Source organism: Populus alba, chromosome 2 (assembly GCF_005239225.2).
Source record: "Populus alba chromosome 2, ASM523922v2, whole genome shotgun sequence".
Taxonomy (NCBI): domain Eukaryota; kingdom Viridiplantae; phylum Streptophyta; class Magnoliopsida; order Malpighiales; family Salicaceae; genus Populus; species Populus alba.
The window spans coordinates 15,450,120-15,466,734 of NC_133285.1; the positions used below are offsets into that span (position 1 = coordinate 15,450,120).

The following is a 16,615-nucleotide window of genomic DNA, read 5'->3' on the forward strand; positions in this document are numbered from 1 at the left end:
CATCAAACATCAGACGACACCAGCCTATACACCACAGCTGAATGGTGTAGCAGAAAGGAAGAATCGCACGATTCTTGACATGGCCAGAAGTTTGCTCAAAGCAAAGAAGCTGCCCAAGCAATACTGGGCTGAAGCTGTATCATGTGCAGTGTATCTGTTGAATCGCTGCCCAACCAGAAGTTTGCAAGGTATTACTCCAGAAGAAGCATGGAGTGGTCACAAACCAAGTGTTACTCATCTACGAGTCTTTGGTTGTGTGGCATATGCAAAGATCCCAGATGCAAGAAGGAAAAAGCTCGATGATAAGAGCGAGAAATGCATCTTTGTCGGATATGGTGAAAGAAGGATGGGATACAGGCTATATAATCCCATCACGAAGAAGGTGATTACAAGTAGAGATGTTATCTTTGAAGAAGATAAATCTTGGGAATGGAATGGTGATCAAGAAGCAATCAAATGGATCAATCTTGATTTGATCCTTGAAGGTGAAGAAGTACCAACAGTACTTGTCGAAGAACCGATTGTGCCAGCAGCTGAACCACAAAGTCCGGCACACAGTTTCCCTGTATTCAACAGGAGGAACACACCAGGAGCATCATCATCAACACCACCATCAGCATCCTCGTCAGAAGGACCAAGAAAGATGCGGAATCTTGAAGAGTTGTACGATACCACTCAGGTTATGGAAGATACAACTCTATTTTGTTTCCATGCAGATAAGGACCCACCAGAAAAGAAGAAAGCAATAGGTGTCAAAAGGGTCTACAAGCAGAGAGAAGGCATTGAAGAGAGAAGTGTTCATGCTTGGCATGATATCTCTCGATTGAGTTTAAAGGGGAGATTTGTTGAATTAAACTCAACCTCTAGATGGTCAAGGAAGGCAACCACCAGCTGCCACCGACCAGCCACCAACCGACCAGCCACCAGCCGCAGCCGCCAGCCACCAGCTGCCACAGCCGCCAGCCGCTTTCACACTTGAAGAAAGTTTGAATTTTCGTATTCTGTTTTTGTGTATAAATAGAGTGCCCAGCTTATGTTATATGTGTGGAGAGAATAGAGAGGAACACTAGAAAGAGAAAGATAGAGAGAGGGCGTGTAATTGTTAAGCTTTTTGTGTTAAGTGTAAGCTTCGGATTTGTGTAATAAAACAGTGTGTTTTATCCCCTCTGAGTGTTTCAAAGCCACCACCAGTGGTTTCTCCCACCAACAGAAAAATCATGCATGATAGTCGTCATTGAAGATTTCCAAGCATGGTTCATGCATCATTTTTTAACAAGGGTTACAAAGCAAGGTAGTTATCATCTTATGTCAAAGAAACGCTTAAGCAAGATAAAAAATGCAGCCCAAACATGGCTTATGTAACAAACAAAGAATGCAGAATTACCTTAACTCCTGCAATCAGAATACATAAAAGACTTAGTCCCCCTACTCTCTCTAACCTTGGATGTAGCCGACTCCAGAGAGATCATAAACAAGAATGGTAGGACCAGCGAGCTTGAAGCTTCAAATGGCAAAAAAAAGAGAGGCAATGCTTCTTGACTTCTCACGGTTGGTGAGAGCCTGCACTACTGCTATGCTCGGCTAGAAAAGGTCACGATGGCTGGACTAATGAGAACCAAGATGGAGCTGTGCCATGAAGGACGATTGAGATTCTACAATAGAGGTCACGGTGCAGCTGCCGTGTTTGGCTTGAGATGCCGGTGCTCACGGTGCAGCTGCTGAAACTTGCTGTTGGAGGATCTGAGATGCTGTTGATGACTCACAGCTGCACTGCTAGTGGAGATGGAACGTTGGAGGCTCATGGTTCTTGTGGAGGAAGAGTTACTGGAGCAGAGTGGCAGGAACGCTGCTGGATCTGGATAGGCAGCGCTGCTGTCATTCGGCTTCAAGAAGGGCTGGACCGTCGGTGGGAGGTTGGCAGCTGTGGGTGGTTGTTTTACTCTGGTCTCTTTGGGTTTTGAGGATGCAGTGGTTTTTATGGAGGCTGTACAGTGGGAGCTTTGATTTGGCTAAAAACAAAGTTGAGTTTTCAGGTTAAATGGTCATTTTCATAGCTGGAAGGCTTCGGGTTGTGATGATTTGAGGGTTATTTCTGGGTTTGTTTCGTGGTGACAGTCTTGGGTTCATGACAGTGTTCATCTCCCTCTCCAGCTAGTTGGGGTCAAGGTTTTTGAACTCTTTTATTACAGGACAAAGGAGAAGGATTTAGATCCTATGGGCTGGGTTATTTTAAACCATTGATATTTAGAAATATATCCTGGCCATTGATTGAATTTAAGAACAAATGCTTTTCTAGCTCTGTTGCTAGTAAGTGAGCACACCAGGCTGTCTTGACAGATTGAGCAGTGTTGGCTAGAGTTTTTGGGAGATAATCTGCAGGCCTTTCAGAGCAACAAGAATTTGCATTTTTGCTTAAAAGTGAAGTACAAGTGACAAGGTACAAGGTGGTCTGAAGTTTGTTTTGTTTAGTGGAGAGTCAATGAATAATTAATTTTTTTAATTATTATTTGCTTCTTTTTTTTTCATAATTGATTTTTTCTTATAATTTCATCCACAAACATTTGATTTTAGTTTCTAAATCCAATTTGATCCCTATTTTTTTTTATCTTTTATTTTATTTTATATTTTTTAGTTTCATTTCTCAATATTTTATTGATTTATAATTTTGTTTTGTTATTTTTAAAAATTTACCTTCCGTGGGGTTAATTTAGAACTCATGACCAAGAACACCGATTTCGAAGGTTAAGATGGTTTCACTTTAATCTTTTTTTTTTTCTTGTTTTAAAATTAAATTTTTTCTAATTTTATCTTTTAACATTTAATTAAGAGTTGATCTTGAAGCTTTTTTTTTTACCTTTCTTTTCCATGGGTTTAGCGGTTTAGCTCAGGTTCACTCAAATCTTCTCTTTTTCATTGTTTTTTTTTTTAATTGTACTTTTCTTTTTGTTTTTGACCTTCGATGTTATTTTTATTGATATTTTTAATCTTTTTTTATTATTTTTTTATTTTTTCAATTTTATCCCTCATTAGTTTATTGGTTTAAAATTTTGCTTTATCTCCTTGGATTTTTTTTAAAAGGCACTTACTCTCCTTGGAGCTTTTTTTTATGTTGGAGAAATCTAGACCAGCCCGCGGTGCAATGTGACCCACCTATCTTATGTGGCATATTAAGTTTGGTGATTTTCTTTGATTTATTTTATGTTCTTTTATTTTAGTCCCTTCATTTAAATCACAAGTTTGGCATGTTGGCTCAAGTTTTTTTAATGATTATTTTTTAAACTTTAATATTTTTTCCATTACATCATTAACATTAACATTGGTTGTTTTGAAATTAAGTTTTATATTTTTTTATTATTTTTCTTTTATGAGATTATCTTATTCATATGATATGGGTCCTAAAGTTTGATTATCTTTCCTGATTTTCTGTTTTTTTTTTATTATTTTTTTTATTTCATACTTTTATATTTGTTTCTAATAAACTTCGTTTGATTTTGTAAAATTTAGTTAACATGAATAAACTCGGTCAATACCTAATTAAGTAAACTCCAAAAACTTTTTTATATTTTTGTTTAAAATGATGTCAATAAATATGTAATCTAAGTACTTCAGTCAAGTTAAAACTGATAATTAAGGAATCGGGGAAAAAAGGATAATTGGCCCAAGCCGTAATAATTGTTTGTAGCCCGACTCTAGTTTTGGTGGTTTTGCTAGAGTAACTGGAAACAATATTTATAAAGAAAATAATATTATTTAATTAGATATATCAGAGGTAGGACAGAAGACTGGATGCATGTGGTACAAGGGCATAAAATTAGGCACACCATCTTTCTTTTTCTTCTTTTTTTCTTTTTGACTGATTTACCAATCTCACACGCTCGAGACCTTTCTCGTAGCAAATCCACCTCACGTCTAAACTGTTTTTTATTTTTAAAAAATAACGAATAAATATTTTTTTAATAATTTTTACATGTTAGATATATAATGTTTTTTGAAAAACATTATTTCAATTACAAAATATTTTTATAAAAAATAATTTGCACCTAATTAATCACCAAATTAACATCCCACACACAATGCACTACCTAACCCAAGCATTTTTTGTGGTCTTCATTTCCTCCATTGAAGCTCCTTTTCTACTCGTTTTCTTGCTCTAAAGAGACACCATGATCACTAGACTTTCCTCGCTTCATGCCATGCATTTATCTCACCCCAACAACTCTATAATTGGAACAAGACACAATCTGATCATATTTTAGATCATATTACATTGATATTTTTACAAGGAATTGATGATCGACTAATATCTCAAAGGAAAAATAAAGGAAAGACAGCGAGAGAAGGAAGGAAAAACAATCTAGCAGCTGTGATACAAAGCCTAATTTAACAAGTTGATTCAATTCAATTGCCATGGAGAATGACCATCGATCCGTTTTTTTCATCCCTTAATATTTTATTAATTTATAATTTTACTTCGTTATTTTTAAAAAAATTTCTTCCATAGGGTTAGTCTAGGACTCATGATTAGAAACACCAGTTTCCGAGGAGGTTTACATGATTTCACTTTAGTTTTTTTTTTTTTTTTTATCCTATTTTAAAAATAATTTTTTTAATTTTATCTTTTAGCATTTAATTAGGGGTTGGTCTTGAAGGTTTTTTTTTTACCTTTTTTTTTCATGGGTTTAGTGGTTTAGCTTGGGTTCATCACAAATCTTCTCTTTTTCATTGCTTTTTTTTTTTTTTTAATTTTTATTTTTATTTTTGACCTTTAGTGTTCTTTTTATTGATATTTTTTTATTCTTTTTTCATTGCTTTTTATTTTTTTAATTTTATCCCTCAATAATTTATTTGTTTAAAATTTCGCTTTATCTCCTTGGATTTTTTTAGGGGCACTTAAGTCTCCTTGTAGCCTTTTTTTACATTGGAGAAATCTAGACCAACCTACAGTGTAACGTGGCCCATCTATTTTAGGTGGTATATTGAGCTTCGTGATTTTCTTTGATTTCTTTTATATTTTTTTATTTTGATCCCTTTATTTGGACCACAAATTTAGCATGTTGGTTCAAATTTATTTTACGATCGTTTTTTTAAACTTTAATATTTTTTTTTCATTACATCATTAACATTGGTTGTTTTGAAATTAAGTTTCATATATTTTTTTTATAGTTTGCCTTTTATTAGATTATCTCATTCATATAATATGGGTTGCAAAGTTTGATTGTCTTTCCTGATTTTCTGGTTTTTTTTTTATCATTTTTTTAGTTTGTTTTTTTTTTACATGCTTTTATGTTGGATTTGTTTGTAATTAGAATTAATTCAACCTTTTTTTTTAACTTCTTTAAAACACCTTTTCGTCACCTAACTATCTTTTTTTATTTTTACTAATAAAAAAACATGTGCCCACAAACCAAATCAAAGTTGTGTTTTTTTTTTCAAACTTGCTGAAAGGTTAATTCTGATAAACTTAGTTTGATTTTGATAAATCTAGTTAACATGAATAAACTCAGGCAATACCTAAGCAAACTCCAAAAACTTTTTTTATTTTTTTTTGGTTTAAAATGATGTAATCTCTCTCTTTTTTTTAATAAAATGATGTCAATAAATATGTAATCTAAGTACTTCAGTCAAGTTAAAACTGATAATTAAGGAATCGGGGAAAAAAAGATAATTGGCCCAAGCCGTAATAATTGTTTGTAGCCGGACCCTAGTTTTGGTGGTGTTGCTAGAGTAACTGGAAACAATATTTATAAAGAAAATAATATTATTTAATTAGATATATCAGAGGTAGGACAGAAGACTGGAGGTGTGTGGTACAAGGGCATAAAATTAGGTACACCATCTTTCTCTTTCTTCTTTTTTTCTTTTTGACTGATTTATCAATCTCACACGCTCGAGACCTTTCTCGTAGCAAATCCACCTCACGTCTAAACTGTTTTTTATTTAAAAAATATCGAATAAATATTCTTATTAATTTTTGCATGTTATTAATTTCATGTCATACTACATTGATATTTTTACAAGGAATTGATGATCGACTAATATCTCAAAGGAAAAATAAAGGAAAGACAGCGAAAGAAGGAAGGAAAAACAATCTAGCAGCTGCGATACAAAGCCTAATTGAACAAGTGGATTCAATTCAATTGCCATGGAGAATGACCATCGATCCTTGGGCTTTTTTCTTCATAGCTCTAGCACCACAACTGTCCAATATCAGAATACCATTTGGAAGTGTTAGTAAATTCGAAGGGGGGTGTCAAGAAGGGATGGACTAGCTAGAGGGAGGTGTTCTTACACTCGGAGTCTGTTGTGATCCAATTTCCTCTCCTGTCATGAACAGGAGTGGATCTCAGTGACAGCATGTTGAGGTCTATATTCTTGGAAGAAGCCTTTGAAATGCCGGAGTAGGCAGAGGAAGTGGTTGAGCAGCTTTCAACATCCCATCTGAAACTGATTTTGGGAGACTCGATGCTGAGTTCTTCATCATCTGGTACTGATTTAAGGGTTGCTCGGCTTCTAAGCTGTAGAACCTGAAATATCAGTACAGAAAGAGATCATTTAAACAGAATGATCAATATTGGGAGCTCGATTTTACAGTCTTGAGAGCAGTATTGTAAAACCAGTACCATGCAGCACTACCTGCTTAAACCCTTGTTTTAATATGGCCAGAGAACGATACTGCATGCGCACTTAATGAACTCAAACGTCCAAACATTCCGAGAGAGGAGAAGTTTAAAATTTTCCGGTCAGGGAGAAGATTAATGACTCAAATATGTTAAAAAATTTACCTTCCGGCCGATATACTTTCCTGCTTTCTCCGATTTTGCAGAGGCAGCCCATCTCAACAGTTCCTTCATTCTCGATATGGCTTTGGCTTTGTCTCCTTTAACCTTGTCTTTCTTCTCCAACGAGCTACATTTTTCATTTGTGCTGGCTGAGGACGACAGTGTCGTGTCATTTACTGGTAAAACTTTATTACAAGCATGAGCAGATGGATCCACTTTGTTACTCGTGATCACTTGTCCTCGCGCAGCTGTCTCTTCCTGCTTCATCTTCCTAGAGCGTGTGCAATGCTGCTGTCTACTGTTGTAGCTATCAATCCTTTTCAGATCAAGTGTGCTGTAGAAGCAAGCTTCTGCAACATCTTTTCTGCATAAAAATGCAAATGGCCAGGAATATTTGAAACCAAATTTATCACTTTCTCTAACCCTTTCTGATCTTCGATGATTCCCACTATACTTCAACAAAATTATCTCTCTCCCTTTAGCTGCACACAACGAAATTTGTAAGGAAAAGAGCTACGCATATTTAATAAACAGAAACTAGTGTGCAACATGTTTAAGAACTAGCTAGGTACTATATATGTACTGATAGTATTAATTTCTCACCATTACTGTTGTTTTTGGTGGCAGGGATATTGGATGGATGTTCTCTTGCCTGTTCATGTCTTACCCTGAAGAGCTTGCGGAATGTCTGCTACATTCATTCAAGAGTGAACATAAGCTTTGATGTGAACTCTACACATCTCATTATATGATAATGTCAAGTTCAACAGAGCTAACCTGCATGTTGTGCTTGATATTTTTTATACCCTTACTTATATGGGAACATGCCTCTGTGTGTGCTTGAGTGAGCTGAAGATTCCTGTCTGCAATAAAATAAGCCTTTTTGAGAAGATGAAGACAAAGAAATTATGGAAATGGATCTAAAAGAGATAGTGAGACAACCAAGCAGCGAGTGGTTGAAGGTTGGCATGTGATTCCCCGTAACATGGAAACTGTTTATAAAGATGATCATGTGGTGGGTATTAAGGAAAGATTTAAGTTAATGAAGAACCATGTTTAGCCACGTGGCATTTCTGTTTCCGAACACTTGTAGATCTGCATTTCATCGATCAAGGTGGACCCTTTGATTGACACCACTATATGTGACATGCTTATCTAGGGTTTGGCTCGAGTTAGGTGAATGAAAAACACTCATTTTTTATATTAAGAAAACTTTGTTTTAAATTTTTTTTTATGAAAAAACTAAACTTTGGATTAACCAATCGAATACCGAATATTAACCTGCTGTGATTAGAGGCTGCTAGTTGCAAAAATTTGCTGAAGGAGTTATTTTAAGAATTAGCTATGTTTTGGTATTGTGTTTTAAAAGGGTTGGTCAAAACTTGATTTTTTTTAAAATTAAATTTTTATATTTTAAAATTTGATGTGGTGATATTAAAAATAAAATTTTTAAAATAAATAAATTATTATTTTAATATATTGTTTTTTATCAAAAATCATTTTAAAAATCAACTAACACCAAACTCCTAATCATCGCATTAATCACCATTGATTTCAACAAGTTCACTTGTGAAAAGAATAGCTTTGTATGTTTTGGGATGCATTTATAATTAAAGAAAGCAAAAGAATATGCTTGATGCAATCTACTGGTGTTAATATATGGGTTTAAGTCCATCATTTTGCCACAAGGACTAGTCAATTGTTCATGATAATTAATAATTAATTAAGAATCGGTGATGCATTGAATATTTTAGATGCTGTACATCTCTGCTCTCCTCTTCAGTGACCAAACACTAATTATTCTGCCACTCAATGCTCAAGATTCATAAAAAAATGGCTCCAATTATACATTTGAAGGAGGCACAGAGAGTTTCCATGACTTGGGAGCAGAGTAGTGCAAGACTGGAAAAAATAAAAACACATATATCCAGCAAAGTACGTTGCTAGCTAGCTAGAACTCCTCGCTCGAGCCAGCAAAGACATGTCGGGGCCAGCTCTACCAGCACCATTTCGACTAAACAAAGAGCTTATAATATTATTAATTGACTCTTTGTTATACAAATACTGATACACAGAAGAGCATGCGAAGAGGAAGATGCTCTCAATATTGTTAAGAAATGAGAAATTCTGCAGAAACGTAGTGTCTCGATATGTTTAAGATAATAATAAAACGGAACCCTAACTACCATGAACGCCGGCCATACTGGGCAAGCATGGAGCCGAAGGAGACACGTGCTCTGATGGTTCTTATTTAAGATGTCCACTGGTTGTTTTGTCCTGTCGACTGTGTTAGAGCTTTCTCATACATTTCCTTCTGACACACCGGCAATGATGGGAACCCAGGTGACTGACGTGTAACCCCTCCCTTCCACGGTATTTGATGATGACGTGTCGTTATCCCGGCGGTTTAATATCTGTGTCCCGGAGAGAATGGAGGAAGCTGTCCCCGTCAAGGGAATAAGGACAAGATGGTGAAGGGTTGGTGGTCTCTGATAAATTTCTCGAGGCCACTGTCTCCTACTTCCGACTCCATTTTTGGATGCTATTGTAGCCCTCGCACGTCCGTATGGCGTCATTCTTTTCTCTTGTGGAGTGCTTATCGACACTCAAGTTTCGTTTGTTTGTGCTGTGCATCACAAAAAAAACAATATTTTTTTTTTTTTTTTATGCGATGCACTGTACAAAGAGACAAGCTCTTCCATCGGTATAGCCTTGCTATCATTTTATCCTTTATTATCCTTTATGACTAAAATGTCCCCCCTTTTTTTTTTGTCAGGTTTGATGTCTTCAATTATTTTCAAAAGAATTTCCATGCATTACTAATTTTTTTCTAATAAAAAATTAATGTGCAGGCTAATTTAATATGATTGATTTATCAAGTTTAAACACAACTTGAACAATAAGTAATAATATAGTTTAACTAAAAAAATCAAGATAATATTTTTTTTTATTAAATATGTTATGACAATTTATTGGATCAATCATGTCAACCAAGATTAACCTTTCAAATTCACAACTTGAGTTATGTAATCATAATAACTCTATATAAAATAAATCAAAATAAATTATAAAATTTAATTTCAAATCAATTCAATGATGAATGATAGAATTTTAAGAAATAATTAAAAAAAAAAAAAACAAGTTGAGTCAACATGAGTTAACTTACTAAAGTACATACCCACAAACCAATTTATTAGACTAAAATAATCCCATAAAAATAATCCAAACAAATTATAAAGCTTAATTTTCAATAAACTTAATGTTGAGTGATGGAATTAGAAAAATAAAGTTCAATTAAAAAAAGATACAAAAAATAACCCGAGTCAACCCAGGTTAACCAGTCAACCTCATGACCTAGATCATAAGATCGATATAACCTCATAGAAAGTAAACAAAAAAAAATAACCATAGTCAACTCGTGTTCACTCAATAACCTGTGATCTAGGTCTTAAGATAACATCATAGAAAACAAATTGAAAAAAATCATGAAGTTCAATTCTTAATCAATCCATTGTTGAAGAATAAAATTGACAAAAATAATCTAAAAAATAAATACAATAAAACGATCTGATTCAAACTAAGTTAACTTGTAAAACCTATGGTTCGGGTCATGATATCGAGATGACCTTATAGAATACAAACCAAAACAAATTATAAAGCCTAATTTCTAATCAAACCAATATTGAAGAATAAAATAAAGAAAATACTAATTAAAAAGGAGGGCGGAATCAAGTAAACTGTGTTCACATGCCAAACTCACAACACAAGCCACATGACTGATATAGCCACTTAGAAAGTAAACCACAATACATCATGAAACCTAATTTTTAATAAACCAAATATTGAAGTACGAAATAAAAAAAAAAAACTTAGATTAAAAAAAAAAATATTATTGCAATAAATAGTGTTTTGTGATGTGATGAATAGTAAAAAGACCACCTCACAAACTATAAAGTTCAATCTTCAATAAACTAAATATTGAAAAATTAAATAAAAATAAAAACATAGATTAAAAAAAAAAACAAAGGCAAAAAAAAAAATATTATTACAATAAATAGTGTTTTGTGAGGTGGTGCAAAGTAAAAACATCACCTCACATACCATGAAGCTCAATCTTTAATAAACAATATGTTGAAAAACCAAATAAAAATAATAACATAGATTAAAAAAAAAAAAGGTAAAAAAAAATATTATTACAATAAATAGTATTTTGTGAGGTGGTGTAAAGTAAAAACACAATCTCTTTTAGTTTTTTTGATAATAATAATAATCATAATAATAAAGATATTAATTTTCTTTTCTACAACAACTACAACATCAACAATAATATATATTGTATTTGGTCTCAAACTTCTTTACTAAAAGAAACAAATGGTTACATAATTGTTAGGTAGCATTTAGTATTGTCTCGAAACAGAAAAAATAAAAGTCTCAAGATGAAACATGAGATGAAAATAGAGTTGTGTTCGGTGATGGTGCACAAGATAAGTAAATGTCTTTGCATTATGCTTAATTGATGAAGGACAAAACATAACAAAAAAAAACATGTTATACTTTTAATATGTATATATTACTATCAAACTTGAAATAATTATTAAATATTTACTTATTTTTATTTTTAATGAAAAGTTAAAAAAAATATTATAAATTTCAATTCTAAATCAACTACATGATGAAGGATACTTTTTTAAATTTTTTTTAAAAAAAAATAATTAGATTTAACACGAGTTAGCTAGCTTTCTAAAGTGCTCACGAACCAAGTTATGAGACCAAGATAACCCCATAAAAATAATCCAAATAAATTATAAAGCCTAATTTCCAATAAACTTAATGTTGAACAATAAAATTGGAAAAAAAAAAGTTCAATAAAAAAAACAAAAAAGTAACCCGAATCAACTTAGGTTAACCCGCTTAACTCATAATCTAAATCATGAGATCGAGATAACCTCATAAAAAATAAACAAAACAAATAGCCCTAGTCAACTCGGGTTAACTTAATAACCTGCAATCTGGATTTTGGGATTAAGATAATCTTATAAAAGAAAATTGAAATAAATCATGAAGTTTAATTCTCAATCAATCTATTATTGAAGAATGAAATTGAAAAAAAAATCTAATTAAAAATGAACACAATAAAACGATCTAATTCAAATCAAGTTAACCTGTAAAACTTATAATCTAGGTCATGATATCGGGATAACCTAATAAAATACAAACCGAAACAAATTATAAAAACTAATTTCTAAACAACACAATATTAAAGAATAAAATAAAGAAAATACTAATTAAAAAAAAGAAAAAAAATCAAGGAAACCATGTTCACATACCAAACCCACAACATGAGTCACGAGACTGATATAACCACATAGAAAGTAAATCACAATACATCATGAAACCCAATTTACAATAAACCAAATTAATAAGGGAATTTTTATCATGTGTATTTTCCACTATTCATGCTTGATTTTAAAATATTTTGGATGTGTTGCACAAGTTATTTGGAATTTTGGATCCCTTTTTGAACTATTAACCTCGTGAGAAATTAATGTGTTTTCAAATACTAGATTATTGAGTAGGTAGAATCCGACAGTAAAACCGAACATTGATTGATTTTGGGCTGCAAAGGAAGCTATACCACTCAGTTCTAGACGTTCCTCACCATTTTCAAATATCTGAGATGAAAATTTACAAAACATATGAAGTGCATAAAACTCAGTTTTTTCCCAAAAAGCGAGTCGAAAAACAGGGATTGAATCAGACTCGAACTTCCTGCACTCCAAATGTTGTCTCGGGTTGTGGCCCATATCTCATGTCTTAGAGATTTAAAAATTATAAGATCAGTATCATTGGAAAGAAGATTTGATTTTCTATAATTTCTCCGGAAATAGAGATTGTTGAATTCGCACATTTCCTACCTCAAATCTAGCTCGCAATATCCGGATAGGAAAGGAATACAAAACAAAAAAGGAAATTTTCTTCTTTCCATCTAGGGGTAAAAAGGTCAGAATATAAAAGATAAAAACAAGGATCAATTAGGGTAACAGAGAGACATGTAGATACCTTAGAATACACCCAAAAAAAAAAAAGAGGAGCAAAAAAGTTGACAGGTATCTTCCAATCAGCTCTGATTTTTAACCCCTGTTTTTCTCTTCTTTTTGTTTCTTACTTGTTGAAGGATGAAAAAAAATAAAAAATATAGATTAGAAAAAAAAATATTATTACAATAAATAATGTTTTGTGATGTGATGAATAGTAAAAACACCACCTCACAAACCATAAAATTTAATTTTCAATAAACCAAATGTTGAAAAGTTAAATAAAAATTAAAACATAGATTAAATAAAACAAAGGCAGAAAAAATATTATTACAATAAATAGTATTTTGTGAGGTGGTCCGAAATAAATGGACCACCTCACAGATCATGAAACTCAATTATTTAATAAACTAATTATTAAAGGATGAAATTAAAAAAAAATATTAAAATAAAACCAAATGCCAAAACAAAAAACTATAGCAATAATTAGTGTTTTGTGAGGTGGTGTATGGTAAAAGCACCATCTCTTTTAGTCTCATGACTTGTGTTACACCAAACCTGCAATATGAGTCATGAGATAATTATATAGAAAGCAAACCACGATAAATTATAAAACTCAATTTTCAATAAATCAAATGTTAAAAAATAAAAAAACAAACATGGATTAGAAAAAAAAAAACAAAGGAAAAAAAATATTATTGCAATAAATAGTGTTTTGTGATATGATGAATAATAAAAAACACCACCTCACAACCATGAAGTTTAATTTTCAATAAATCATATGTTAAAAAAACTAAATAAAAAAAAACATAGATTAAAAAAAATAAATGCAAAAAAAAATATTATTACTATAAATAGTCATTTTGCACAACCTCTTTTAATTTTAATAATAATAATAATAAAGGTAGTAAAAAAAAATTTTTTTTTTGACAATGACAACAACAACAATAATGTATAATGCATCTAGTCTCAAACTTCTTTATTAAAAGAAAATATATGGTTACACAATTGTTATGTAACATTTTGTATTGTCTTGAAACAGAAGAAATAGAAGTAACAAGATGAAAATAGAGTTGTGTTTGGTGATGGTATATAAGATAAAATGAATATATATATTCTACTTAATTGATGAAGGACAAAACATAACAAAATATATATTATATATATATATATGTATGTGTTATGCTTTTAATATGTATATATTACTATCAAACTTGCAATAAATTATTAATTATTTTATTTTTAATGTAAAGTTAGAAGAAATATCTATCTAATAAATTGTAATTTACTTTGGTTAATCCGTTTTTTCATTGATATAAATGAAGAAAAATCTACAATCTACTTTAAAAGTTATTTTTCTTCAATATTTATATGATGAAATAATAAAAAAAAAATTAGAACAAATATATAAGTAAGAAAAATTTTAAAAAAAAAAGTATTGCAAAAAAATAGGAAAAGGTAGGGGGGAAATGTACTTGTTCAATATATTGATATTTGTTTTACTCTTCTACTTCTACAGCATTTCAAGCCTTGTCTACAGGCTGGGTACTCAGAATGTTGTCTCCCTAATGCGCAATGGCAAATGGATTATGAAAGACAATTTTTTTTGGAATGTGTAAAGCCCAATCATCTTTGAAAGTCTCGTTTTTAAAAGAAATAGAAAAAAATAAAAGCTAAAACCAACTTATACTCCATTTATTATTTAGATAAAACTCGAAAATATAAATCATCCTTACATCCTTAGAGCATCTCCTACCGAAAAGACAAATAAAAAGTCAAATTTAAAAACTTGTCATTTTAACTTTTGTTTCCTTATTTCACAACTCCAACGCAGTAGGTAAAAAAAAAAAATCAAAATGGCTTTTCAATTTGTGAAGAGTTATTTCTACAGGTTTCTATAGAAATAACTAAAATTTAACTATAGAAATAACTTGTATTTTTTAAAAATGAAAATTCAGAAAAACAAGAATTAATTATTCTCTAGTTAATTTAAACGACTATTTTTATAGTCACTGTTGACAAAATTTTGTCTTGCTGAAAATGCAATTAAACCAGTATTCAATTCTCTCTTAGTTCCAAAACATAGTCAAATTATAATGTTAGAACAAGTAGGATGCAACACTTGTTATTAATTCATATGTATGTCTACTACAAAATTGCTAGACATTGAATGTGCTCTTTTTTTATACTCTCCTATAAGGTTTTAACTTGAGGGTTTTTTTTAATGTAGATGGATTCAAATTTTTCAAGCTCTTTCACCTACTTTCTTATGAGTGAGTCAGAAGACATTCTATCTCAACCAAGTGATTCTAATCAATTAATTGATGACTTAATATACTCGAATTTAAATGTCCATACAATAAAAAAATCACAAAGAAGTAAAAACTTCTCACCAGAGAAAGATTGTTTACTTGTCTCTGCATGGCTAAATACAAGCAAATATCCAATTACAGGAGTTGAACAACAAACAAAATAGTTATGGGCTCGAGTACATGCTTACTTTGTAGAAAATGGAGGAAACTTGAATAATCGTTCCCAAATAAGTATCTCAAATAGATGACAAGAAATAAATAGAGAAGTCGGTAAATTTGTTGGATTTGTTACTCAAATTAAAAATCGTCAGCAAAGTGGAATGATCGAAGAATCAACAGTAATTTTAATATTCATTTTCATGTTAAATTCTTTAACATATATTTTAACATTATTTAATTTCTCTAAGGATGTACAGCGGGCATTTGGGGTGCTCTAATCTCGTTTTGTAATTGTACATTTTGTAATTGGAGAGCAGCATGGATTTCCAATTGATAATAATCGACAAATATCGGCCTCATTTGGTGCCCTTAGATACCAATCACCAAAAACTTCTATGATTTCTTTGACGAAAGCTCTAAGACTTTTTATCGCAGTGTTTTCTCCAATTTGAAGATATTCATCAGTAAGATCTGCAGGAATACCATATGCAAATATTTTGTGAGCTGTAGTTACCTTTTAAAGACAAGATAAACCAAGAATACCAAGAGCATCTGTCCTTTCTTTGAAATATGAATTATGAGCTTCCACTGCATTTGCGATCCGAAGAAAAAGACGATGACTCATCCTAAATCTTCTTTGAAATTGAGTTTCAGTGAATTTAGGATTTTCAACAAAATAATCATTATATAACCTTAACTCACCTTCCTTTCTGTTACGATTGACAATATTGTGGCCAAGAATAGAGCCACGATACCCTGTTCTCCGCCTTTGATTATTCGATTCTTCTTCAGTAACCACAACAGTAGCAACTTGAAAAGCGAATACAAGAGTGTCATCATCAAAATCAAAAGCATCATAAAAATTAAAATTAGAATGATTCATGATGAATTTTAATGAAATATATTTTTGATTGGAGAGAAAACAATGGAATGATGAGAAAAAATGTTAAGGTATATGAGAATATTTATAGATGGATTATTTTTTAAAATTTTGAAATCTTAGAATGTTGACAGTTATTTTTTAAAAATTTAAAATTTTAAAATTTAAAATGTTGGCGGTCATTTTTTCAAAATTTTGAAATTTTAAAATTTAAAATGGTGGTGGTCATTTTTTCAAAGCATAAATTTTTTTAAAAACAATTTAAAATCAAAATTTAAAATATTGATGGTTTTTTTCAAAGTTTGAATTTGAATTTAGTTTTAAAAAATTAAATTTTTAACAGTAACATATAAAACTGAAAATTAAAAATGTTCATATAAATAAATTTTAAGTTTAATTTTAAATTATATCTTTTAATTTTCATATTATTTCATTAAATTTTATATTATT

The 16,615-nt window shown here is 31.3% G+C and overlaps 1 protein-coding gene across 2 annotated transcripts; it reads right to left on the bottom strand.

The window, feature by feature from the left end:
- Positions 1 to 5,947: 5,947 nt before the first annotated feature.
- Positions 5,948 to 7,759, bottom strand: LOC118049869 (uncharacterized). Of its 2 annotated transcripts, none has more exons than XM_035060010.2 (5): positions 7,557 to 7,759; positions 7,383 to 7,467; positions 6,783 to 7,261; positions 6,290 to 6,524; positions 5,948 to 6,197 (listed from the first exon to the last, which is right to left on the bottom strand). In XM_035060010.2, the coding sequence occupies exons 1-5, from the start codon at positions 7,560 to 7,562 to the stop codon at positions 6,178 to 6,180; spliced, it is 825 nt and encodes a 274-aa protein (XP_034915901.1). In that variant the 5' UTR covers positions 7,563 to 7,759; the 3' UTR covers positions 5,948 to 6,177. The 2 variants fall into 2 exon arrangements, with proteins under 2 accessions (XP_034915901.1, XP_034915900.1); XM_035060009.2 differs by having other exon boundaries at positions 7,383 to 7,470.
- Between the last annotated feature and the right edge of the window lie 8,856 nt (positions 7,760 to 16,615).